Source organism: Castor canadensis, chromosome 5 (assembly GCF_047511655.1).
Source record: "Castor canadensis chromosome 5, mCasCan1.hap1v2, whole genome shotgun sequence".
Taxonomy (NCBI): domain Eukaryota; kingdom Metazoa; phylum Chordata; class Mammalia; order Rodentia; family Castoridae; genus Castor; species Castor canadensis.
This window is the reverse complement of record NC_133390.1, coordinates 2392932-2419800: the sequence shown is the minus strand read 5'-3', so window position 1 is coordinate 2419800 and position 26869 is coordinate 2392932. Positions and strand designations below refer to the sequence as shown.

The window sequence follows — 26869 nt, the reverse complement described above, 5'->3', positions numbered from 1 at the left end:
AATCACAGTATAATGAGGAAATGGGGCAAAACCGTGTACGTGCCAGAAAGCACATATCCTGCCACAAAGGGAAATGGATACCACGTAAAACCTGGTTCTAAAATATGATCAATCCCAAGATAGGCATATTTTAAAATTACACAATAAGAAAGTAAGGTGACATACAGGAAAGAATATACGACCCACAACCCACAGAACTCAGTCAGTGAAGAACCAGGGGAGGGACTTGTGCACCAGACAATATGATGCTTGTTGTAGCTGCTTTGGGTGTGTCTGCTCACCAGGCACCCAGTCTTGCAAGATCACTATTAAAGGCTTGCTTTCATTATACTCCATGTGTCTCTGAGTCCGTTCTTTGAGTTTGTACAATTGAACGTACTTCTCACATGGGGCACTAAATGTATCGTGTAGCCCCTGTTAGAAATAAAGTTTGGGATCTTAGGATTCCCAAATGGCAATCAAAGAAACACTCAGCAGTTGCTCAGCAAGGCAAAAAGTTTTACTTCTGCAGAAGGGTGCAGCCACAGACCTCAAGTCTGATTAGTGAGCACACCAAGTGGGAAGTCCACTTGGATTATATTCCTAATGCAGGTCTGCCCCTCATGAGGCTTGGTCACACCTGGGTTCATGATTCTTCCTGGTTAGCTATTGTTTAGACAGGGGAGGGGTTGACATTTTACAACTCAGAACGTGTTTACTCACAGTTCCAGGAATATGAGACTCAAAGACATGACATTTTAAGATGGTAGTGGTTTGGTTAAGCCACTTTGATAGAAAAGACCTGATTTAGTTGATTCTCACAGCCCCCACCTGGAAAGGTCTCAAGGCAGCTTGGACCTGGTTTCCATCCAACCTTTCCCTGTAATAAACCATACTGAAGCTGAGCATAGAGACAGATCTGTGCCCAGCTTCCTGTAACCTCACCTGACCCTGGTCTTCCACAGTAACCAGCTGAGATATGTTTCCTTTCATTACCAGAGTTTGGTCATCAGCAGGAGAGCTTCAGGGCAGCCGCCCCTCACCTGGCTATTGTGTGATACACATGTCAGGGACTGCACTCCAGTCACCTAATCAATGGCAAGAACAGCCCCAGGAAATAATGACTTTTGTCATTCAATTGTTAGAAATAAAGTCAGTGGTGGTTCATTTTCAAGGCAAGGCATTTAGCCCTATCTGCTTGTTTTCGTATCAGCCTGCAGATGTTGCGGGAGGGGAAACTGATACAGGAACTTAAACTGGGAGGGTTAAATCACCTAGGTAAAAACTGTGTTTGTGCAAGCAGGCACATATCTCAGGGAGACTTTCCTGCCACAGGAAGAGGTGGATCCCCCTTCTAAGATTTGACTAGTCCCAAGAGAGGTATATTTTAAAATAATCCAATAGGAATTAGGCGATGGGGGGGAGCGGAAAGTGCAAACCCCATAATACTCAGCCAATGAGGAACCAGGGGAGGGACCTGCAGGACAGCTCTGAGTGTGCCTGGCTTACTAGCAACCCAATCTTTCAAGGCTGTCCTTAAAGTGTTGCTTCTGCTGTAATTCATGTGTCTGAGTCCATTCTTTGAGTTTGGACAGGTGAGTGTATTTCTCACATCAACTACTCATGCCCTTTGTTCTTGAGATTTTCCAACTCAGTACACCAGGGGATTAGGATCAAATATATATCCTTGGGCCACAAACCACCTGGGAGAAGGTGCCTGTTGGGGTCTGAGGCCGGCCACCCTCTGAGAGGACAAAAGACACTTGAGACAAAGCAAGCTACAAAGCGAGGTTTATTTCTAGCTGGTTAGGGTCCGAGTATCTGCCTGATGCAGCTGGTTTCAACAAGGACCCTGAATGCAAAGTTTACTCTTTAAAGCATTAATCACTGTTGCATAGGAATTCCTCATGCCCCTGGGGTCACATTTTTCTGACATTGCCCACATCCTGGTGGTGGGGTAAGATTACTTATTGGGAAGTGAAAAAACACAAGACGGTTACTTATCAGGTTGACCTGTCAGGAACTTGAAAAACACCAGATGTCTTAACATTTTGACTCACATTCTGTTCAGCAGGATCAATCAGAAACACTCCCTGTTCCCAGAAACCATTCCACCTCCCTTTGTTCCAGGGAGTGGGGCTCAAGGTTACCCAAGGGTCATGCCAGTTATACTTGATTTTTAGGCTAGGTGGGCTGCAAGTTAAAGCACTCCAACAGTGCCCACCTGCTTTAACAACACCTGCCTCCTAAGTTGCCCCTAAATCAACTCCAGATGGACTTTGGGTATGAAATCCCTTCTTTGTCAGAACTTGTCTCTCCACTTCATTGGCCTGTGGTGAGGCCAGATTTGGGTGCAGCAGCAGCGAGGCTAACTCTCCCCTGGTCTTCAGAACTCCTAGCAAGTCATGGAGCCTGGGATGGTCTTGGGTCCCCCAACACATGGGCCTTCAGAGGAGCAGTTAACTGGGCCCCATTCTACACAGAAAACACCATGGTCATACCTGAGAAAACCCGCAACTTCCGATTTCCCCCAGGGCACACTCGAGCTTTGCAGAGTGCGTTCCGCCCTCCCCGACGCATGCATCTCTCTGTTCAGATTAACTTTCTGCAGCCTTCAGGATGATGTCCCACCGCCTGTCCCACGATTGCTTTCCTCCAGCCCCTTCTGCCCTGAAGAGCGGACGCAGCCCTAGCTGTTTCATAGTTTGGGTTTTCAGGGGGCCCTGACGATGCTGTCAGTAAGCTGTCCGCGCCAGACCCCTAGGTAGAGCGTGGTGTGGGCAGAGGATACGCTGCAAGCGCCGGCTCCATGCAGCTCTTCTGGGATGGTCGCAGCAGTTACCCTTCTTCTAACTCTGTCGTTCCTGCTGAGCGTGCTCGCCGACATACTTCGGCAAAGGGGAAGGAGAACACACAACACTCCTGCCTTCCCCACCATGACCAGTGTCCAGATGCAGGTTTCCCCGCCGCCCACCTCTCCTGCGGGCTGCAGTTGCACGGCCCGGCCATTACGTGGCGCTGGCGTGCGGGCCGGCGTCGTCGCGGACGTGTGACGTACATGACGTGTGACGACACACGTGCGCCGCCGCCGGAGCGTTGTGTGCGGAAGCTTGGGGGTCCGGCGGTCTCTCTGGCGTCGCCATGGTTCCACGCGTGCAGCTCCCGCCTGAGATCCAGCTCGCGCAGCGCTTGGCGGGGAACGATCAGGTGACCCGGGACCGAGCGGTGCGGAAGCTCCGGAAGTACATCGTCGCCCGGACCCAGCGGGCCGCAGGTGGGCAGGGTGAGGGGGAGAGGGGCGCGGGGTCGGGACCGCGCGACGCGGACTGCCTGGGTCCCCCGCGTGGCCGTGGGGCCGGTCCGATGGGCCGGTGTCCCCCGCGTCCGGCCCCGTCCCGGCCCCTCTGTCTCCAGGGCAGCGACACGTGGTTCCGGTGCGTGCCCACCTCCGACTCGGGCCCGTCCCTCCCGGCCCCCATCAGGCCACGTCGCCTCCTGTCTCTGGCTTCCCGAACCAGGAACAGGACAGTATGTTACTGGATTGATTTCCGACTTTATTGTCACATGGAGGCACCCTCCCCGAAGGCCGAGAACGTAATTCTTGCTCCTTGTGCCTATGGTTCTCAGTGGCCCCTGGTCAGCAGTCGCCGCATCACCGGGGCGTTTTTTACAACTGCAGATTCTACGTCCGCGCAGCCGGATCGGAGGGGACACCTGGGTTTTAGCAAGCTCTGCAGGAGCCTTGGTTATCCAAGTTGCATTCTGAGACGCACCAACGCACCACTCTGGAGATGGGAGCCTGACAGCACCTGGTGCACGTTGGCCAGCGCTCTCTGCTACCCTGAGCGACTGCGTTCACTTTCTCCTAACATTTGAGACATAACAGGAAAATTGACAGCCCCTCAGTGTAGCCCTGGGAGAGTCACCCTAGTAGATTCCTGAAGGGACTGCCATCCTGCTAGGGATGCCTAGGATTCTGAACTGGGGATCTCTGCGACCTATGGTCCCAGTGCGTGCACAAAGTCATCCGTGGGAGAGCAGCTTGCCTCAGGCACAGTAGGTGCTGAGCTGGCAGAGTGCCCTGGGAGGAGCAGATGCCCCCACAGTGGCCTATGCAGTAATAAGTTGGGGTGGTCATGCTTCTTAACTGGCAGTAAGAGCCCAGGCCTGAGTTCCTTTAGTGTGAATGGTTCTGTTGTGATGCAGGTGGTTTCACACATGACGAGCTACTGAAGATATGGAAGGGACTGTTTTACTGCATGTGGATGCAGGACAAGCCACTCCTGCAGGTGAGTGCTTGGGGGGGCAGCCCAGGAAACAAAGGATGAAGGGAGGACAGATGGGCAATGTGGCTGAGTCCCGTTTAACATGGCGCAGCTTTCATGCCTGTTCTGGATGGCTGGCAGGGTGGGACCTTTGGTTGTAGTGGCTCTGGCACTGGCTGAAGATAGGCATGGCTTGCCAAGTTGAACACCATGGTGACACTGGCAGTAGGCAGTGCAGGCCAGGGCGAGGTGGGTTTTATGTTTATTCAGGTTTGGTTGAAAACCGAGTACTGAAATAATGGAATTCAAGGGACAGAATCCAGGTCTCTGGGTCTAGGATTTCTCCTGCTGGCCTTTTAGAGCAGTGGTTCTCAAGTGTAAATTGTTTAGGTTTCAGAATCACCTGGGTGTGAGGGAACTTACTTCTATGCAGATGCCTGGTCCGTGTTCATGCCTACTAAACAAGCCTCTCTCAAGAGGAGGCTCTGAAATCTTCTGCCTTAGCAAGGGTGCCAGGCGATGCTTGACAGCGAGAAGCAGGCAAGAATTAAGTGATCCCTGAGTCTGGTTGGTCCTGTTTCCTGCTGGTAAGGTGGCTGTGTCCTGAGGCTCCCATCTGTTCTTTCCCATACTCCCCTATTCTCCCAAACCCCCTGTGACATCGCCTTATTGCTTAGAGTACAGCCTGAGTCAGGGTGGCAGTGACTGTTGTGGGTTTTGGTTGGGTCTGCTGGCCTCAGCTGCAGAAGAGCCTTTTGCAGTATGGGGGAGACTTGCAAAACTCAAGTTCCCTGGGTTGAGCCCTTCTAGAGGCTGGTGGTTCTCTGTGGTAAGTGAGTGGACATCTGTACGTGCACAGTGCTTCAGGGCCTGTGGAGTTTTTTAAATCTATTTTTAAAAATTTTTTTATTGTTTCTTGTACAGGAAGAACTAGGAAGGACCATTTCCCAGCTTACACATGCTTTTCAGACCACAGAGGCACGTAAGTACACTCTGCTGGAGTTAAGCCCATTTGCAAGTGTCAGAGTTGCTGAGATTCAAAGCCACTGGACACAGATATTTGTGTTCTGAAATCTAAAGCTAGGGGAGCCAGCTGATGTCTGGCTGCTTGTCCTGTGTGAAATGTGCCCTTAAGTGCTCAGCCTGTACTGACTCCCTCTCCCAAATAGATGCAGCTCCAAGCAACAGGCTGAAGTCCTGCATCTTACATTTAAAATGAAAAGCTGGTGTGATGAAACTATAGTATTTGACTGCATTCCACCTGGTAACTATGAAGTTACTGGAGTGTATTTTTCTAGTGCTTCAATTTTTTTATCTTGATCAGGATGACTAGTTCACCCCCTGCCTGTCCATTGGCATTACCCAGGCAGCCTTTAAAAATCATCTCGATCCCCAGACCCTGGTCCAGTTCAGTTCTGCCCTGTAGGTGTGGCCTGGGCATTAGCATCTTTGACCATCACTGTGCTGAGGGCAGGCAGGGCTGATGTGAAGTGAGGAAGGAGGAGGAGGTTGATGGGAGGCAGGCAGTGCTATGGTACAGTTTGTGTGGTGGGTTTTAGTTCTGTTATACTGAGGTCAGCAATACAAGGGGAATGCACACAGTTTCTCAATTTGGGAAATTCTGTCTCTTTCTCTCTTTGGATGTTTTTGTTTTGTGATACTGGGGGTTGAACTCAGGGCCTCACACTTGCTAGGCAGGTGCTGTGCCACTTGAGCCATGTCCCCTGCCCTGTTTGTTTTGGTTAGTTTTAAAATAGGGTTCTGCTTTATCTTCCTGCATAGCTGGGGTGACAGCTGCATGGCCACCATGCCCAGGTGGTATTGATGGAGATGGGGTCTCTTGAACTTTTCCCCCAGACGGGTCCTAAACCTTCATTCTCCCGATCTCTGCCTCCTGAGTAGCTAGTGGGCTTTTTTTTTTTTTTTTTTTTGAGACAGGGTCTTGGTTATGGCTATGTAGCTCAGAGTAGCCTTGAACTCACTGTGTAATCCAGGCTAACTTTGAACTCGAGATCCTCCTGCCTTAGCCTTCTGAGTACTGGGATTACAGGTTGTGCCACCAAGCCCAGTGGGAGAATCTCTTTAATATGTGTAAATGATGAACTAGATCTGTGCACCCTAAGCTTTACTTTAAATACTTGCAGAATGGTTGCTGTGCTGAGTATAACGACAAAGCCTTCACTCAGTGATACTCGTAGGTAAATACTAGCTCACCTGTGACCGAGCCAGCCGAGCAGTCCTTTGCTGGTGTAGAAATTCTGTAGGGGGAGCTAGGAGTTGCCTTTGTGTCCTAAGACCCAGGTGTTGCAGGGCTAGTTCCTTCTGAGGCCTCTCCTTGGCTTGTAGGTGGCATTTACTCCTCATGTCATTATATTGTTGTCCCTGTGTGTCTGTGTCCCAATCTCCTCTTACAAGGGCACCAGTTAGATTGGATTAGGGCCCTATTTTGCTTTAATCTAACCTCTGCAGAAAGGCTGGGCGCAGTGATTCACACCCGTGGTCCCAGCTTTGCAGGAGGCAGAGATGGGGAGGATCGCAGTTGGAGGAGATTGTTGTTCAGGACCAGCTCAGGAAAAAATGTTCATGAGACCCTGTGTCAGCCAATAAAAGCTGGGCGTGGTGGTGCTTGCCCATTCCAGCTATGTGAAAAGTGTAAATAGGACCATAGTCCAGGCCAGCCTGGGCATAAAAGTAAGATCCTATTGAAAAAATAACCAAAGCAAAAGGGCTGGGGATGTGACTTAGGTGGTGGAGTGCCTGCCTAAGCATGAGGTCCTGCGTTCAAGCTCCAGTACTGCCAAAAAACCCCACAAAATTTCTGCAAAGGCCCTATGTGTACTATAGTCACATTTTGAGGTACTGAGGGCTAGGACTTCTACATAAGCGTTTTAGGGAGCACAAGGAAATCCTTAGCGTCTCGTATCTGACACCTGTTATCTGTAGGGTATGTGGTTGATGGTGTTAGTGGAACGAGCAGGGTGAGTACCTGGCATCCTCTGTAGGCATGCAGCTTTGGTGACACTTCCTGACGGGTATAGCTTGGGTGTTGGGATTCTCAGCCCTAGCCAAGATGGATGAAAGGAAGCCTGGAGGGGACATGCGAGAGTAGTCTTTTTTTTTTTTGCAGTACTGGGGCTTGAACTCAGGGCTTACACCTTGAGCCACTCTGCCAGTCCTGTTTTGTGATAGATTTTTACAGATGGGATTTCACAAACTATTTTCCCAGGCCAGCTTCAAACCACAATCCTCCCGATTTGTGCCTACTGAGTAGCTAGTATTACAGGTATGAGCCACTGTACCTGGCCAAGTAGCCACTACTTGTCAGCCAAGTTGCTCCCTCTTCGTGCTTTTTTTTCAGAAAACATGGCAACAGTTTGGGCCAAGCTGTGCTCTGCATTCTTTCTGTGGTGTTGAAAGCCCTGTCTTCTCAGCCACGTACATAGCACCGTGTCTTAGATCAGGACTGTCTGAGAAACCCCAGATGGGACTTCCTGAGAATGTTGCTTTCTGTGTCCCCCCTCCTGTGGCTCTGAATGTTCCTCCATGTCATCCCCCCATAGCTCTAGTGTTAACTGGGCTCTCTTCCTGCAGGACACCTGTTCCTGCAGACCTTCTGGCAGACCATAAACCGTGAGTGGGCAGGCATCGATAGACTGCGCCTGGACAAGTTCTACATGGTGAGGAGCATGTGTGTTGTATTGTGGTGCTGGCCGGGCCCTCCCTGCCCCAAGCTGTGCAGTATTGAGGTCACGGCCCATGAGCCCAGTGGGCTGGAGTGTGAGAGAAGGCCTGTGTAGACTGTCCATGCTAGAATTGTGTGTTCCTCGTGCCCATCTTGGAGGTTAGCGAGCTGGTGAAGAGTTCAGTCCTGATAACACCTACTCAGACTTTTGTTCAGAGGGTCCTTGGAGTTGCTCTCCCGTGGAGGCTGTGGTGAAGCCATCAGTACTTTGCCTAAGGGGCTGTAGCCAGTGGTACCCAGTAGGGGCGGCGAGGTAGCTGTGGCTTGTGCTGCCGTGAGTGCTCCTTCTGGGCGAGGGCAAGGTCTTGGTGCTCTGCATAGCTCCTCTCTCCTTCACTGTATCATGCTGCTCCTATCTGGGTTGCTAGTTTGCCCTCAGCAACACAGGGGAACTGGTTTTTTGGGGGGTGGTTAGCAGTGTTGGGATTGAACTCAGGGTGTTGCACATTCTAGACAAGCACTTTTCCATTAGCTATGCCTCCAGTGGGAACTGGGTTTTGTAGCATCATGTATGCTGCTCACATCTTTCCCTACGAGGCTGCATGCTTGTTACTGAGGAGATGTGTGCTGATGGTGATGGTGGAGCTATTTCCAGATGAAGGACAAGGTGCAGTGGCAACTCCAGCCTGAGCCAGGACTCTGTGGCCAGTGCCAGTGTGGCCACACTGGCACTCTCAGAGTGAGGTCTGCCTGGCAAGAGAAGCACAGAGCTGGGAAGGAAGGAGGACGGTTCTGGGGCATTGAGTGGGCATGGGTAGGGTCAACTGAGTACAGTCTTTTGCAGGGTGCCAATCTGTTAGACAGTTTTGGGTGAAGTCACCACCACTAGATGCAATTGACTAGGTTGTAATTGCCAGGTCCTTTTGCATGGTGAACGCTGTTGGTTTTCAAGGCCCATTTCCCATGTCCCTCTGTGTAGCTCAGCCCAGCAGCTCAGTCTGAGGTAGGTCAATCCTCTTGGCAGCACTGCAGGGAGGCATGAGACAGCTCTGCAGTGTCCCTGAAAGTGGCATCCTAGCTGCCAGGTGTGTTCCATGGACAGGCTCATGGGACACGTGTTCCTGATTGTCTCTTTACCATGACCCGGTCTTGCAGTGGGGATGTTGTATTAAGATCCCAAAGATAGGAAAACCGTGCAGAAAACACTGAGCCAGTGAAGAGGAAGTGGAGGCAGCATGTGCCAATGCTGGGCCTCGACTGACGTTGTGATTGACATGCACTGCACAGCAGAGAGAAAACTGCTGTTGCTGTCTGCTGGAGAGTGGGGCTTGGGAAAGAGCTGCTAGCTTCAGACCTGGCTTTGCAGTGACTCTGCCTCCAGGCAAGGAGCTCTTGCATCCATCCTGGCAGTACCCCTCCATCTGCCGTGGGGTAGGCTATAGCCTTCCCCTGCCCAGGAGGCTCCTGGTACATAGAGCGCAGGGGGCTGGTGAAGCTGGGTTGTACTTCTTCACTAACTCAGGTCTTCTCTTGTGCCCAAGCTCATGCGGATGGTCCTGAGTGAGTCCTTGAAGGCTGTGAAAGCACAAGGATGGGAAGAAAGGTCAGTCCAGACTCCTGGGTGTCCAGGGGCAGAAGGGATGAGGGACTGTGTTTCCATTATAACTTTTTGTTGTGAAGAGATGTTGGCTTTTACATTAAGGGGTACCCTTGGTGGTGTTGAAAATGAAGACTTTTTTTTCTTTCTTTCTTTCTTTTTTTTTTTTTTTGAGGTACTGGGGCTTGAACTCACGGCCTTAACCTTGAGCCACTCCACCAGCCCTACTTTTTTTTTTTTTTTCCATGTGTGCATACAATGCTTGGGTCATTTTTCCCCCTTTCCCCCACCCCCTCCCTTACCACCCATCCCACCCCCTCCCTCTCCCCTCCACCCCCTTGATACCAGACAGAAACTATTTTGCCCTTATCTCTAATTTGTTGAAGAGAGAGTATAAGCAATAATAGGAAGGAACAAGGGTTTTTGCTAGTTGAGATAAGGATAGCTATACAGGGAGTTGACTCACATTAATTTCCTGTGCATGTGTATTACCTTCTAGGTTAATTCTTCTTGATCTAACCTTTTCTCTAGTTCCTGGTCCCCTTCTGTTGGCCTCAGTTGCTTTAAAGTATTTGCTTTAGTTTCTCTGCATTGAGGGCAACAAATGCTATTTAGTTTTTGAGGTGTCTTACCTATCCTCACCCCTCCCTTGTGTGCTCTCGCTTTTATCTTGTGATCAAAGTCCATTCACCTTGTTGTGTTTGCCCTTGATCTAATGTCCGCATATGAGGGAGAACATATGGTTTTTGGTCTTTTGGGCCAGGCTAACCTCACTCAGAATGATGTTCTCCAGTTCCATCCATTTACCAGCAGATGATAACATTTTGTTCTTCACGGCTGCATAAAATTCCATTGTGTATAGATACCACATTTTCTTAATCCATTCGTCAGTGCTGGGGCATCTTGGCTGTTTCCATAACTTGGCTATTGTGAATAGTGCTGCAATAAACATGGGTGTGCAGGTGCCTCTGGAGTAACCTGTGTCACAGTCTTTTGGGTATATCCCCAAGAGTGGTATTGCTGGATCAAATGGTAGATCGATGTCCAGCTTTTTAAGTAGCCTCCAAATTTTTTTCCAGAGTGGTTGTACTAGTCTACATTCCCACCAGCAGTGTAAGAGGGTTCCTTTTTCCCCGAATCCTCGCCAACACCTGGTGGTGGTGGTGTTGGTGATGATGGCTATTCTAACAGGGGTGAGGTGGAATCTTAGTGTGGTTTTAATTTGCATTTCCTTTATTGCTAGAGATGGTGAGCATTTTTTCATGTGTTTTTTGGCCATTTGAATTTCTTCTTTTGAGAAAGTTCTGTTTAGTTCACTTGCCCATTTCTTTATTGGTTTATTAGTTTTGGGAGAATTTAGTTTTTTAAGTTCCCTATATATTCTGGTTATCAGTCCTTTGTCTGATGTGTAGCTGGCAAATATTTTCTCCCACTCTGTGGGTGTTCTCTTCAGTTTAGAGACCATTTCTTTTGTTGAGCAGAAGCTTTTTAGTTTTATAAAGTCCCATTTACAAGCCTTGTATGCACATATGAATAATAAAAGAAAAATGAAAAAAAAAAAAAAAAAACTATAGGAATCACAGAAATATGGCTCTGAAAGGATCCTGTAGGATATTTTCCAAGAGTCCTCCTGTGTAGGCATCATTTCTATAGGATCATTTACAGTGACTCAGTCTCTCATAAAATCCTGGCTTGTCACATACAAATGTGACCTTTGTGAGCCGCAGCTTTCTCAGCTATGAAAGAAAACACTACTATTTACCTCACAGAGCTATCGTGAAGACTGAATGATAAAGCATGTAAAGGTCCTTTGTAAACAAGAAAGCACTTTACAGATGATCCCTGAACATTCTTTACAAGCAAGTTACTCTTAGAAAACAAAATTTATCTTTGCATTTCAGTAATTCTAAGTGGTTATTCTTTTATATATCAGAGATTTCATAACCACAAATTGTAGAGCAATATATCCATACCCTTATCTAGTAAGCAAAATGATTTTACATTACTACTACACATACCACTAAGCTTACAATGTAAGTTTTTCTCAGACTCTTTTGGAGGAAGAAAATTACCAACTTTGAGACATCCATGAAAAAGTAAATCTCATCTCAAATAAGCAAATATGTAAAATAGTTCCATGACTTTAAATTAAGTGAATTTCCTCATATAACCATATTAGATATGTATGTACCATATTATTTATATATGTATTAAAATATCAGATGTAATCAATAAAAAAAAAAAATAAAGTCCCATTTATCTATGCTATCTCTTAGTTGCTGTGCTGCTGGGGTTCCATTGAGAAAGTTCTTACCTATACCTACTAACTCCAGAGTATTTCCTACTCTTTCCTGCATCATCTTTAGAGTTTGTGGTCTGATATTAAGATCCTTGATCCATTTTGAGTTAATATTGGTATAGGGTGATATACTAGATCCATCTAGTTTTAGTTTTTTGCAGACTGCTAACCAGTTTTCCCAGCAGTTTTTGTGGAAGAGGCTGCTATTTCTCCATCGTATATTTTTAGCTCCTTTGTCAAAGACAAGTTGGTTATAGTTGTGTGGGTTCATATCTGGGTCCTCTATTCAGTTCCACTGGTCTTCATGTCTGTTTTTGTGCCAGTACCATGCTGTTTTTATTGTTATTTCTTTGTAATATAGTTTGAAGTTGGGTACCGTGACACCTCCAGCATTGTTCTTTTGACTAAGTATTGCCTTGGCTATTCGTGGCCTCAGTTTTTTCAATCTCTTTAATAAACGTCATTGGAATTTTGATGGGAATTGCATTAAACATGTAGATTACTTTTGGGAGTATAGACATTTTTACTATGTTGATTCTACCAATCCATGAGCATGGGAGATCTCTCCACTTTCTACAGTCTTCCTCAGTCTCTTTCTTCAGAAGTGTATAGTTTTCCTTGTAAAGGTCTTTCACATCTTTTGTTAGGTTTACACCTAGGTATTTGATTTTTTTGGGTGGGGGCTATTGTAAATGGAATTGTTTTCATATATTCTTTTTCAGTTTGTTCATTATTAGTGTTTTTCTATGTTGATTTTATATCCTGCTACCTTGCTTATAGCTATTGATGTGGTGTCTAGAAACTTCTGAGTAGAGTTTTTTGGGTCTTTAAGGTATAGGTCATGTCATCTGCAAATAGGGATATTTTGACAGTTTCTTTACCTATTTGTATTCCTTTTATTCCTTCTTCTTGCCTAATTGCTCTGGCTAGGAATTCCAGTACTATGTTGAATAGGAGTGGAGATAGTGGACATCCTTGTCTAGTTTCTGATTTTAGAGGGAATGGTTTCAATTTTTCTCCGTTAAATATAATGCTGGCTATAGGTTTGTCATACGTAGCTTTTATAATGTGAGGTACTTTCCTTCTATTCCTAGTTTTCTTAGAGTTTTTATCATGAAATGGTGTTGGATCTTATCAAAGGCTTTTTCTGCATCTATTGAGATGATCAAGTGGTTTTTGTCTTTGCTTCTGTTAATGTGGTTTATTACATTTATTGATTTTCGTATGTTGAACCACTCCTGCATTCCTGGGTTGAAGCCTGCTTGGTCGTGGTGAATAATCTTTTTGATGTGTTGTTGGATTCGGTTTGCCATTATTTTGTTGAGGATTTTTGCATCAGTGTTCATTAAGGAGATTGGCCTATAGTTCTCCTTTTTGGAGGTGTCTTTGCCTGGTTTTGGGATAAGTGTAATACTGGCTTCATAAAATGTGTTAGTCAGTTTTCCTTCCCTTTCTATTTCATGGAACAGTTTAAGGAGGGTTGGTATCAGTTCTTCTTTAAAGGTCTGATAGAATTCAGCAGAGAATCCATCAGGTCCTGGACTTTTCTTTTTGGGGAGACTCTTGATTGCTGCTTCAATTTCATTTTGTGTTACAGATCTATTCAAGTGATTAATATCCTCTTGGTTCAGTTTTGGATGATCATATGTATCTAGAAATCTGTCCATTTCTTTAAAATTTTCAAATTTATTTGAATATAGGCTCTCAAAGTAGTCTCTGATGATTTCCTGGACTTCCATGGTGTGTGTTGTTATCTCTCCTTTTGCATTCCTGATTCTACTAATTTGGGTTTTTTCCTCTCCTCATTTTAGTCAGGTTTGCCAGGGGTCTGTCGATCTTGTTTATTTTTTCAAAGAACCAACTTTTTGTTTCACTAATTCTTTGTATGGTTTTTTTGGTTTCTATTTCATTGATTTCAGCTCTTATTTTTATTATTTCTCTCCTTCTATTTGTTTTGGGATTTGCTTGTTCTTGTTTTTCTAGGAGTTTGAGATGTATCATTAGGTCATTGATTTGGGATCTCTCAGTCTTTTTAATATATGCAGTCATGGCTATAAACTTTCCACTCAGGACTGCCTTTGCTGTGTCCTATAGGTTCCGGTAGGTTGTGTTTTCATTTTCATTGACTTCCAGGAACTTTTAAATTTCCTCTTTTATTTCATCAATGACCCATTGTTCATTAAGTAATGAGTTATTCACTTTCCAGCTGTTTGCGTGTTTTTTGTCTTTACTTTTGTTGTTGAGTTCTAGTTTTATTGGATTGTGATCAGATGGTACGCATGGTATAATTTCTATTTTCTTATATTTGCTGAGACTTGCTTTGTGCCCCAGGATATGATCTATTTTGGAGAAGGTTCCATAGGCTGCCGAGAAGAATGTATATTGTGTAGAAGTTGGATGAAATGTTCTGTAGACATCAACTAGGTCCATTTGATCTGTTGTATATTTTAGATCTAAGATTTATTTACTGATTTTTTTTGTTTGGATGACCTATCTATTGATGATAATGGGGTGTTAAAGTCTTCCACGACCTTTGTGTTGGAGTTAATATATGCTTTTAGGTCTTTCAGGGTATGTTTGATGAAATTGGGTGCGTTGACATTGGGTGCATATAGGTTGATAATTATTATTTCCTTCTGGTCTATTTCCCTTTTTATTAGTATGGAATGTCCTTCTTTATCTCGTTTGATCAATGTAGGTTTCAAGTCTACTTTGTCAGAGATAAGTACTGCTACTCCTGCCTGTTTTCAGGGGCCACTGGCTTGGTAAATCTTCTTCCAGCCTTTCATCCTAAGCCTGTGTTTATTTCTGCCGGTGAGATGGGTCTCCTGTAAGCAACAAATTGTTGGATATTCCTTTTTAATCCATTTCGTCAAACAGTGCCTTTTGATGGGTGAATTAAGTCCATTAACATTAAGTGTTAGTACTGATAGGTGTGTGGTGATTCCTGTCATTTAGTTGTCTTAGTTTGAAGGTTTGATTGTTTGTACCTAAGTTGAGGTTACTCTCTACTTTCTTTCTTTTTCTTTTTCTGTAGTTTGGTGCTGCCTGTCCTCTCATGGTTATGTTGGGTTTCACTTCCTGTGTGCAGAATCCCTTGAAGACTCTTTTGTAGTGGTGGTTTTGTGTTCACATATTCTTTTAGTTTCTGCTTATCATGGAAGACTTTTATTGCTCCATCTATTTTGAATGATAGTTTTGCTGGGTAGAGTGTCCTGGGGTTGAAGTTATTTTCATTCAGTGCCCGGAAGGTCTCTTCCCAAGATCTTCTTGCTTTTAATGTTTCTGTTGAGAAGTCTGCTGTGATTTTGATGGGTTTACCTTTGTATGTTATTTGTTTTTTCTCTCTTACAGCCTTCAATATTCTTTCTCTAGTTTCTGAACTTGTTGTTTTTAATGGTGATATGCAGTGGGGTAGTTCTATTTTGATCTGTCTCTTTGGTGTCCTGGAGGCCTCTTGCATCTGTATGAGAATAGCTTTCTCTAGATTTGGGAAATTTTCTGTTATTATTTTGTTGAATATATTTCCCATTCCCTTTGCTTGCACCTCTTCTCCTTCTTCAATGCCCATGATTGTCAGGTTTCGTCTTTTGATGGAGTCAGTGAGTTTTTGCAGTTTCTTTTCACAGGTCTTGAGTTGTTTAACTAATAGTTCTTCGGTTTTTCCTTTAATTACCATTTCATCTTTGAGTTCTGAGATTCTGTCTTCTGCTTGTTCTATTCTGCTGGATTGGCCTTCCGTTTTGTTTTGCAGTTCTGTTTCGTTCTTTTTTCTGAGGTTTTCCATATCCTGGGTGGTTTCCTCTTTAATGTTGTCTATTTTTGTCCTGAGTTCATTTATCTCTTTATTAATCGTGTTCTTTGTTTCACTTTGGTGTTTATACAGTTCTTCTCTGGTTTCCTTTATTTATCCTTTTGCTTTTTCAAATTCTCTATTTTTGTTGTCTTGGAATTTCTTGAGTGTCTCCTGTACATTTTGGTTGACCATATCCAGTATCATCTCTATAAAATTCTCACTGATTACCTGTAGGATTTCTTCTTTTAGATTATTCTTGTGGGCTTCATTGGGTCCTTTGGCATAGTTTATCTTCATTTTGCTGGAGTCTGGATCTGAGTATCTGTTTTCTTCATTCCCCTCTGGTTCCTGTACTAATTTTTTGCTGTGGGGAAACTGGTTTCCCTGTTTTTTCTGTCTTCCCGTCATTGTCTTCGGTGTTGTTATTGTCCCTATACTATGTGCAATTAAGTATTTTCTAGCTTGTAATAATAACAATGGTGATATTTAGAATGGAAGGGTGAGAGGAGAGGGAAAGCAAAGAAGTTAAAGGAAAAGGGAAAAACAAACAAGTAGAAAACAAACAAACAAAAAAGTTTCAAAGATATAAACAGGGAGAGATAGTGTACTAATCAACCATAAGCTGAACAGGCATTGGAAAGATAGAGGATTGAAAATTAAAAAAAAAAAAAAAATAGAATAAAATAATAAAAATAAATAAGTAAATAAAAATGAAAATGTATATATATATATATATGTATATGTTTATATATATGTATATAAATCTCCAAGTTTAAATGCAATAAAGTTTCAGTCTTAATAATTTTGGTGTTCGTCCCTCCAATCCTGGAAATGGTGCCTCAGAAGTAGTTCTGTGGTTGTCTCATCAAAGGGGAAAAAGCCTGGAAAAGCCAAAATAAAACAAAACCACACAAAACAAAACAAAAAACCCCACAAAGTGTCCCAAGTTCAAGTGCAATACAGTTTCAGTAAGTTTTTCCGCATTCAGGTGTAGTTCGGTTGTTTTCTCATCAAAGGTGGGGAGAGAGAAAAAAAAGAGTCTGGAGACAGTTCTGTGAATGGCTATCTGCGGCTGTGGCTTGCCGGCCCACTGCTGTCAGCCTGCTGTTGCTGGAGGCGTTATTTATGCAGATCTCTGGGTGAGCTTAACACTCACCTGGCCCTGCAGGCTTTGTTTATTCAGAGTTCTCCTGTTTGCAAGCTTCTGCTACAAGCTTTCCCCTTTCCAAGCACACTGGGGGAGGTGACACTGCACCTGCTTTCTCAGGCCTGCTGTTTATTTACAGTTCACTGGGAAGTGGTCTTCCTCCATTTCCTGTGGAGTTTTCCTCCCACCGCCACTTTCACAAGCCTTCCTGCTCCTGGTTTCTGGGCATGTGCCGCTGCTCCTGCCTTCTCCGGCCTGGTGTGTTTATTTACAGCTCACGTGGGAAGTGGGTCTTCTCCCCTCTCCTGTGGAGTTTTCCTCCCTCTGCCACTTTTACAAGCTTTCCCACTCTTGGATGCTGGGTGTGTGCTGCTGCTCCTGCCTTCTCTGGCCCGGCTTGTTTATTTACAGTTCTGTGAGGGATTCCTCTCCCCCGCTCTTCAGTGCTCAGGGCACCCCACCCTCTTTGCTACGTGTCTTTTTTTTGTTGTTATTGCTTATTATTCAGTTTTTCTTTTTTCCCTGGGTGGGGGTCGGTCTGTCCAGGGGGCTATGCTGATCTGGCCCAGGCTTGTCTGTGGAAGTACCACGTACCGCTTAGCTCACCTTGTGGTCTGCGTCTTCCCAAGCGGTCTGGGCACTGTTTGGCAGCGGCGTGGGAGCCCTCCTGTTTTCTCTGTTTAATGTGAAGTGGAGATGCTCTGCACAGGCTGGAGGTGTGGAGAAGTCAAAGTTTTGCCTCTTGGTGGTTTTTCCTGTAAGGTGTATTTCCAGCATCTCTCTAAGATTTTACTTTAGGAGGCATGCTTTCTGCTTCCTCCCTGTAGCCACCATCTTGGAATTCCCAGCCCTACTTTTGTGAAGGGTTTTTCGAGACACAGTCTCACAGAACTATTTGCCCAGGCTGGCTTCGAACTGCGATCCTCCTGATCACTGCTTCCTGAGTAGCTAGGATTACGGGTGTGAGCCACTGGCACCTGGCTAAATGAAGGCTTTTTTGTTGTTGTACTGGGGTTTGAACTCAGGGCCTCACGCTTGCTAGATAGGCACTCTTATACTTGAGTCACTCCACCAGCCCTTTTTGCTCTCGTTATTTTGGAGGTAGGTCTTGTTTCTTCCTGGGCCAGCCTGGACTGCTGTCCTCCTATTTTAAGGTTCCTGCAGTAGCTGGGATGACAGACGTGCACCACCAAACCCTGCTATTATTTGAGATGGGGTCTTGTGAACTCTTTTCTCCCCAGGCTACCTCTCAATTTCTGCCTCCTGAGTAGATGGGATTGCAGGCACGAGCCAGCACACCCAACTGAAAGCATTTTCAAAAGTAAAATGGTTGTGTCTGCTGAGATGTTGCCCTCATTAGCCGTCTTGGTCAGTTCTTACTAAGTCAGAATTGAATGTACTGATCATGATGGACAGCCCAGGACATCCTTTTTTATAGAAACACAGTGTGTTCGGTTCTGTTGTCAATGGTCATTTTGCCTGGTTCTAAGTGTTCAGATTGCCCAGCCTTTTCACTGTCCATAGCAGTGCTTAGCATGGGGCCACCCGTGTCCAACAAACTGTGAAGTGGTGCATCTTCTGTCTAACTTTGAGCTTCCTTGGACTCCTGACCTGCAGGTATTGCTAGTCCCATGCTCTCCCCTGGCTTAGTTCCTGCTCTTTCTGGGAGATCCTAGGCTTAGCGATCTGACCCTCAGGTGCTGCCTGGGGTCACCTGGGGCTCTTCATGTGACCTGTGGGCATTGGGCTCTGGAACCTTCCATAGTAATCCAAGTTCCACAATGTGAAGCAAGTTTGTGTTTCACATTTTTATATTTTTTAAATTGACTAACCTTTTATAATTCTTTATAACATATTCAAACTATGTTGTATTTATAATTTTCATGTTTTTTCTAATTATGACTGATGAATGTTTGGTATAAAGAACTCAAAACCTTCATGAAACATTAAAAAGTAATTTTTTCCCTCTTTGGTGCTGGGCATTAAACCTAGGGTCTCATACATGCTAAACACACACTACATACTACTGAGCTGTGTCCCTAGCCCTGAGAGGTAATTTTAGTTCCAACAGGAAATTATTTTGAAACTGTTGCATTTATGCCAGGCATCAGTGTGCCTTAGAAGATGCTGAATGGAACAAGTTCACAGCTGAATACTTTGTTGATGGGCAGTGTTAGCGCTATCTCTGCCTCCTTCACTGCCACAAATGTGTTTAGAAAAAATACATTTGGAATGTGGTCCTACAGGAGCTCCAAATGAGCTCCAAATGAGCTCCTTTAGGACCACATTTTCTGTAAGAGTAAATGTGAACGAATCCCCTCCACAGCCAGCCCTCTTCTTTTCCTTTATAGAAGACTCAGTAGGAGTTGTGGTGTAGTTTGGTGAGCACCTCAAGGTTTGAATTCCTGTAGGGGAGTTTACATTCAGGGTAGGAGGGCATGGGTCTTCCTCATTTTAGGGCTTCATAGTGTGGGTTTCTCTGAAGGGACCTAGTGACTTACACAGATTAAAATAAAAAGTTGATTGTTGCAAAAGCAATTCTGTCCTCATGGCAAGTAGTTGTTGGCTGAGAGAACACCGTGAAGAACCTTGGTCCCTCCCCTTGCCCTGGGCAGCAGTGATGCTTATGTGGGCCTTGTGTTCTGCTTTTCTCTCTCAGTTTTGTTTGTTTCTGATGCTCGGGACTTGCCTCTTCTGGGCATCTTTCTCCTGATTTTGCACCCGATTTGCCTTTGCCTCCTTTTTCCTGAGCCTGGTAGAGCATCATTTCCTGTAGCCAATGCTTTCTATGCATTGGCGTTGTCGGGGAGATCCTCACAGCGCTGGGTGGTAGGGTCTGCACTGTTGGTGCCCCAGCAGTTTCAAGCACACTTAGACTGCTGAAGATTGCTTGCTCTCTGGTGCGCCCTTGTGTAGGGCTCAGGGCCTCTAACACCGTCGACTCTGTGTGTCAGGAAGAGCCACACTCATACAGCTTGCATATGTGACTGACAGTGTGCTACTCGAAAGGCTCTAGGAAGACAGCAGATGGCTTGTGGCCCTCAGCACTGCCTGGGTGCCACCTTTCTCTCTGCCTCTGGTCTGTTTTGACTTGACTCTTTCTGAGTGGAATCCACCCCTCAGGGAAAGCAAACAGGACTACCTGGCACGATGGTAGAGCTTCACATCTCATCTGCCCCTCTACATGGAAGGCCTGTGAGTGTTGCACAGGATGTGCTGTAGCCAAGATCCAAATGCATACCACATGTTCTGGTGCTGGCTGTGGCCTCCTAGACTTACGACTGCAGGACTCCTGGGCCACATAGACCAGGCCCACTAGTCCTCACCGGTGGCATGGAAGGTTCTGGGTTCCACCAGAGCCTGTAACATAGGGAGCAGGGATGCCAGCCTTGGGGCTGGGCTGCTGCTGTACTTGTGCTCTCTTTCCTCAGACAGGTTGAGCAGCTTCTGGAACTGCTGACCACTGAGATCCTGCACCCTAACGGCGAGGCCCCCAATGGAGTGAAGAGCCACTTCCTCGAGATCTTCCTGGAGGAGCTGAGCAAAGTGGGCGCTGCAGAGGTAAGGCACCCAGGTGGTGGCCAGTTGGGCACTGTGCATGTGTGCAGGACTGAACCTGCCCCCTCTCTTTCCTTTCCCACAGCTCACTGCGGACCAGAATCTGCAGCTCATTGACCCCTTTTGCAGGATTGCTGCCTGCACTAATGAGTAAGTTGCAGGGGCTGCTGGGGCCCGACCTGCCTCTGGAGAGACTGCTGTAGGGCATCTGTGCTCCTGCTGGCTATGTCAGAGCCACAGAGGCCACTAGTCATCCTGGTGGGGGAGGTGGTGTGATGGTTGGTGCTGCTTGTCTGGGAGTCCAACCTAATGGGCTTTGTGGCCTCTGCTCTGCTCCTTCAGTTCCTTGGTTCTGCATAATATCACCCGGAGCATCTTGGAGATGATTGTGGAGCAGGCACCGTTGGCCATTGAGGACCTGATGAATGAACTGGACCAGCAGAAGGCGGAGGATGAGGTGTCAGATGGCGATGATGAGTTGTCAGAAGGTGAGCTCCAGTGGGGCCACCTGTAGTGAGGATCCTGGCGGGCCAGGGTTATCTTCCCAATTCCCTTGGTTCCTGTCCTAGGTCAAGCCCACCTGGTCTCTGCTGGATTGTTTTTGTCCTATGTTTCTGCTCTCTTCCCCAAAATCCAGTATAGCCTGACAGCCACAAGACCTTTGAACACACAGCATACATCTTGTCCACTCTCCTAAGCCTGTCTCGGCCCCTGGTGCTCAGCACTGTCCCGACTCCCCTGTGCTGACTCCTCCCCAGTTCAGCTCCCTAGACATACACCTGGCTTAGACTGCAGTGCTCCTGGGGGCTGCCAGGCACCCTTACTCTTTGGTTCTCTCCACCTGTCACTCTTGGGACACTCTGACTTGCTGACTTTTTTTTTTTTTTTTTTTTGGCAATGCTGGGAATGGCACCCAGGGCCTTGTGCATGCTAGGCAAGTGCTCTACCACATTGGGTTTCTCCACCTCTGCCATCTGCTGGTGTCTTCTATAAGTTGCTTTTCCATTGTGTTCCTTGTTCCTGGCCCGTGTGCCCTTGGGGACAGGGACCTCTGTGTTGATCACAGCTGGGTTTCAGTGCTGAGAGAGCTCCTGACTGAATCTTGGGGAGAGGAGTGAGTGGACAGACCTAACACTGCTTTAGATATCCTGTGCCCACATTCTCTGGCAGCAGTGGTATCCATTCTGGCCTGCTTCCAATCTTGATGCTGTGGTCTGACTGGGTGATGGGGAGGGGTTGCTATGTGCTCTATCCTGTCCTTTTGCTGAAAAGTTGGGTCATCCTCCCATTTCAGGACCCCTCCACCTTTGGTGCCAGTTCTGGGGTGCCTTTTTGCCTTCTGGTGGGTCGGCAGACTCCTCCCTGTCCCCCAGCACTATCTGGCTATCCTGTTATATCTTCCCTGTTCCTCCTTTGTACTGTCTCCTGTAGTAGCCCAAGCCACTCCAAGAGACTCCTGGCAGGTCCCCCAGTTCCTGCTTGTGGTCCACTGGCCACCACCTTCAGAGTCAGTCCCAAGGCCCTGCTATCATTTTTGTCACCCGCAGCCCCTTCCTTCCCTCCCTCCCTCCCTCCCTCTCTCCCTCTGTCCACCCCTCCCTTGAGCCACTCTACCAACCCAATTCTGGAAGTTTTGATGCTACCTTTGCTGCCTAAGGTGCCCACTGGCTGCTATAGGCCCGGTCTCCCTGGGATATCTTCCCTTGCTCCCCCAGTACACTTGGTGCCTCACAGCTGCCTTGTGCTTACCCAGTCTATGCACACAGCTCCAACTGGGGTGAGGTGGGGTGGCATGAGGGCTCATCGGTGCCCAAGTGTTGGCATTGGGCCCTTGCTCACACCAGGCATGGGGCTTTAAGTTCTGGCGTCTTTTCCATTTTAGGCTCCTTCTGTAGGGCTGATCCTGAGATGGATGAGGAGCAGGCAGAGGACGATGGGGACAGCTCTGACCCTGTGCTCCAGGTAGGCATCTGGGACTGTGGGCTGCCAACTTGGCGTTTGCCTTCTGGCCTTACTGCCAACTCCAGAGGGAAGAAAGTATCCCAGGAAGGCGCTGGCAGTGGGGATGGGGAGCCTCACCTTTGTGGAGGCTGGCCTAGGGAAGGACAGTGCCGGGCTTGCTTATGTACACTGGGCAGGATGTGGCATAGAAGTTGAGCAGTCCTGGCTTCACCTTGTGTCAGTCCTTGTGCTTCTGGCAGGGGGTGGGGGGGTGCTCCCCCCCCCCCCCCCCCCCGCACTGAGGTGCCGGGCTTCAAAGAGGTGACACGCTGAGTGGTCAGCATTTGGGTTCTACCTCGGAATCAGCTCAGCACATGGGATCAGTGATGTGGGGGAAATTGGAAAAGTAAGGTATTAATAAGATTTTAATATTGACTGCTTATCAAGTTAATGAAATACTGGGCATCAGATTACATTCACTTGTTTTCTTCCTTCCCTGTCTGCTTGTGGCTACTGGGGTTCTAAAGGTACAGGTGAGCTGCCCACATAGCGCTTGCTGTTACTAATGAGGTCAGGCAACATCAGGGTGGTGTGGCCACAGACTGTACGCTTCTTTTTTTTTTTTTTTTTTTTTTTTTGGCAGCACTTGGGTTTGAACTCTTTACTTCATGATGCTAGGCAGGTGCTTTTCCACTGCTTGGCCTACTACATCAGCCTTACTGTAGCTTCTGTTTGGCCATGCTACCTCCTAGCAGGTGGGGAGCCTGCCGAGCATCAGCCAGGGAGGCCTGGAACGGCATTTGGTGTGTTCTAGTGGCTGAGCAGAACCAAGGCCTGCCACCCTGCTGGGCTTTGAGTTCTCAGACCATGTGGAAGTAACTGACTTACTTCACTGACATCTCTTTGAAACAGTTTGACTATGAGGCAGTTGCTAACAGATTGTTCGAGCTGGCCAGTGGTGAGAGCACTCCTTCTCAGAACAGGAAGCGTCTCTACAAAGTGATCCAGAAGTGAGTGTCTGAAGGTGCCTAGCCTTGTCCTTACTGTCCTTGGAGCTGCCTGCTGTCTTAGCCCTAACTGCCTTTGCTTTGCACTGTTATCCTCTGCAGTGGCCTCACACAGGTGGTGTGTGGGGGCTGTCTCTTCAGAACTCACATAGGAAGGTGTCTCACCTGAGAACAGAGCTTTTGCAGGGTCCGTCTTCGGCCCCAGAGTCCCCTTTGGAATCTGCAGATTCGTCTGGTGACAATATCTGTCTTCTCTTTCAGGTTGCGGGAGCTGGCTGGAGGTAAGGATTGGGCTGGGCACCGAGTGGCTATTGACTTGGAAGTGATCATCCTCAAGGGCGTGGGGTGGTTCCAAGTATCCTGTCACAAAATGAGTGGTCTCTGCAGAGGCCAGTGTTGTGGTGGAGAGGGAGGTGGGGCTGAGAGATTCTGCAGCTCTCATTCCTCTTGTGGTTGCTGAGAGGTTCTCAGACCTAAGTGTCCATCACAGCCCTGGAGGCTATGAGGTGCCCTGTCTCTTGGGTGGCAAGCAGCTCCACTTTACAGTGTGAGGCGTAGTTGACCTGAAGGACAGTTCCCTAGATGGTTCTTAAAAGTTTTCAAACATAAAACCTAATTGAAGGGGTTTTATCTGGATACCTGCATATGTACCACTTTGATTCTGACTGGAAGATGTCACTGTCCTTGTTCTTTCATGCTCTTGCGTGGGGAGGCCATCCTCTGTCCACACAGCAGACCCACCCTAATGTTTCAGCATGAACTCACATCTAGTGTTTTTAGGTAAAACCAACAGGGTGAAGTATAGGAACACTGCACATTTGGTGGGCTTGACTAGTATGTAGGAACCTGACAAGGTGCAGACGTCACCACTACTCACAAATTCCTTGTGCCCTACCCAGCATAAGCCTGTTAGAGAGATAGACTTTTGACATCATAGATGCTGTAAGAATTGACTTCCCAGAATCCATTGGTTCTGAGCTGGGACATGCGGATTTGGCTGTTGATTTCAGCTGTGGGGTTGTTGCTAAACAAGTCACATGGCATGAGAGTCGCCTTTGCATAGTGTGGAGGTGCTGTATGCTGCACGCCTCAAGCCTGCCTTCAGCTTCCTGACTGTTGCCTGGTTCTTAGGCACCTTCCCTGAGGATGATGTCCCAGAAAAAGCCTACAAGAAGCTGCTTGAAGGGAGGAGGGAACGGAAAAAGAAGCGTTTGCTTAAATCACAGTCGCAGGAGAAAGGTAGGATTGGAGGCGGTGGTTAACGGGCAGGTGCTCGCTCCCTTGCTCCCAGTCTGCTGTGATGGCTGCCCAGGGCTTCCCTCTAGGCTTAGTGCCATTGTCCTGGGGACCACTTGAGGTCTTCCTCTTTGCTTGTCTAAAGCCCTGCTGTCCACAAGGACTGCCCTCGAGGCCATGGGATCATGGTCTGGCTGAGCTACCTCTTCCTTAACCCTCTTCCATCTCTGATCCAAGCCCCAGCCTCCCCACTCCTGTGTGGGCTACAGGAGTGTGGTTGGCGTGTGACGGCCTGGCTGAAGGCTGTCCTGGGTCTGCTGTAGATGACCAGGCTCAGGGCTTCCTGCTTGCATGGAGGCAGGCTATGTAGGCATGCTAGGCAGGATGCTGGGGAAGACATGCTGACCCTGGTTGAGTTGAAAAACCTTCCCTGTCACCCACCTGTGCTGACTGACCCCATCCTGCAATCCTCCCTGCGAAGGGCCACTGGGTTCCCTTCCGTGGTCCCCAGGTCACTTCTGTGTTGAGGCTCATCCATACTGCTTCCTACCAGCCTACCTTGGCCTGCTCCGGCACCTCTGCCAGATGCCCTCATCACAGCTCTGTTGTGCAGAGACTTGAGTTAAAACGTTGGCACTCTGGCCAGGTTGTCTCCTGCCACCTCCCTTCCCACACCAAACTAGTCTGCTCACTCTTCGTTTATGCCCCGCTCCCCACGTCAATGTCATCCTCTTTCTGGATGCCTCATTTCCAAGGCCAGCCCTCCCTGGTATCCTAAGCATAGAGCTCACCATCCACACTGGATGTGGAACTGTTGTGGCTATCCTCTGTGCTGGCATCTGCAGTCACAGGGTTGAGGTCAATGAATCGTGGCCTTGCTGTTTCAGCAGGGGAAGGCAAGGAGAAGGCCTTGAGTCCATACCCAGACTTGGGGGTTGAGAGGAAGAGGAGCAGGCGGAAGGTTGAGAGAGCCGGGTCCACAGTACCCGCGGAGACCCGCGGCCAGAGAGGGGCTCATGGAAGGAGGAGGAAGAGGTCTCGACAGCTGCACAGGTGCAAAGCAAGGGTGGCTGGTGTTCAGCAGCCAGAGAAGAAGAGGAAACAGTCCCTGGAGAACAGGAAATGATGCACTGGCCCAGAATGGGTGGGAGTCGTGCTTGCTGCTGGCTTCTCATTTGCACCAAGTTGAAAGTCTCCTAGCTTCCTGTAGGGAAGAAGCCAGGGATAGGACAAAGAGGTGGACCTTCTTTCAGAGCCAGCCTTCAAGGAAATGCACTTTCCTCAGGCACCACCTGTGTGCAGTGTCTGGATGAGAAATTCAAACATCAGACTCCACCCACATCGGACATGGTGCCTCTCTATAGTCCCAGCACTTGGGAGGCAGGAGCATCACGAGTTCCAGGCCGGCCTGGGCTACACAGTGTAGAAAGACCCTGTCACAGACAAACCCCCAACTCCACCTGTGTCGGGGACGGTCACCTAGGCCGTGAGCTGTCTTTAAAATAAAACATGCGTCCTTAGCAAAACACTGTAGCTTCTGATGTTTGAATGGACGCACTTGTGTATGAAGTGACAGGTGCACTTTCCTGAGCAGTGTTTACGGGAGAGTCATTGTAACAATTACAGATAGACTTGCACTGTACATTGTTTGATCACCCTCCACCTCCTCCCACACCCTCCTTCCAGCCCAATGTAAAGCAGTTACAGGAGGTTTCATTGTTCTGTTTTGTATATGCGTGTGAGTTCTAGCAACCATATTCCCTCACCTTCATCTCCTTCATTCACTCCCTGCTCCCACAGGTACCCCCCCCCCACAGTGTACCTGTTTTACAGTCCTGTCTTTCTTTTATCCATTTTTGTGGAAAGAGGTCTGTTTACACATATCTGAAAAAAAAAATCTGGAAAAAGCCACTAGTGTACTTCCAGTGGGCGGCTGGGCTTTTACTTCCACTTCATGAACTTGTGTCTGGGGCCCTTCTGAGAACATAGGGTTTTCATGAGGTTTCTTGTTGCTATGGTGACACGTCCATGGCAGGAAAATCTGGCTGCTGCTGTTCCTCTTCTTCTGTGACGGGGCAGGGTGACACCTGGCATCCCTGGGACCAGCAGGGCGTGTTGGCAAGAGCCCGGCAGAGGGCCATGACATGTAATGGACTCATCTGGGTGGGGAGGGGGCCTCTGCTGGCATTCCACAGAGGCTAGCATGAAGCAGGGTCCTAGGGCCCTGCTGCTGTGTACATGCCCCCACCTAGGGGTCAGCACTCTGGGTAGCCAGGGTTGACTGGGGGACAGGTTAGAAGCCATGGGGAAGGAGGGCAGTGGCAAAGTTCCTGGAAGTTATGGTTTTCTTTGCCCAAAGCAA

The 26869-nt window shown here is 47.5% G+C and overlaps 1 protein-coding gene across 6 annotated transcripts; it reads left to right on the top strand.

The window, feature by feature from the left end:
- The first annotated feature begins 3049 nt into the window (after window positions 1-3049).
- On the top strand, window positions 3050-26033 carry Rrp1 (ribosomal RNA processing 1). Of its 6 annotated transcripts, none has more exons than XM_020152696.2 (13): window positions 3050-3253; window positions 4186-4268; window positions 5169-5226; window positions 7836-7921; window positions 9468-9529; window positions 20197-20326; window positions 20409-20473; window positions 20666-20811; window positions 22206-22285; window positions 23177-23274; window positions 23533-23552; window positions 24403-24510; window positions 25398-26033. In XM_020152696.2, the coding sequence occupies exons 1-13, from the start codon at window positions 3121-3123 to the stop codon at window positions 25631-25633; spliced, it is 1305 nt and encodes a 434-aa protein (XP_020008285.1). In that variant the 5' UTR covers window positions 3050-3120; the 3' UTR covers window positions 25634-26033. The 6 variants fall into 6 exon arrangements, with proteins under 6 accessions (XP_020008285.1, XP_020008282.1, XP_073928645.1 ...); XM_020152693.2 differs by having other exon boundaries at window positions 25395-26033; XM_074072544.1 differs by lacking the exon at window positions 3050-3253 and adding an exon at window positions 3302-3413 and having other exon boundaries at window positions 25395-26033.
- The last annotated feature ends 836 nt before the right edge of the window (window positions 26034-26869 follow it).

Excerpts from the sequence above, each read along its gene's own strand:
- Rrp1 (XM_020152693.2), top strand. The coding sequence starts at position 3,121 with ATGGTTCCACGCGTGCAGCTCCCGCCTGAGATCCAGCTCGCGCAGCGC. Across the intron at positions 3,254-4,185 it reads CCGGACCCAGCGGGCCGCAG|GTGGTTTCACACATGACGAG; the intron begins GTGGGCAGGGTG and ends GTTGTGATGCAG. Across the intron at positions 24,511-25,394 it reads ATCACAGTCGCAGGAGAAAG|CAGGGGAAGGCAAGGAGAAG; the intron begins GTAGGATTGGAG and ends TTGCTGTTTCAG.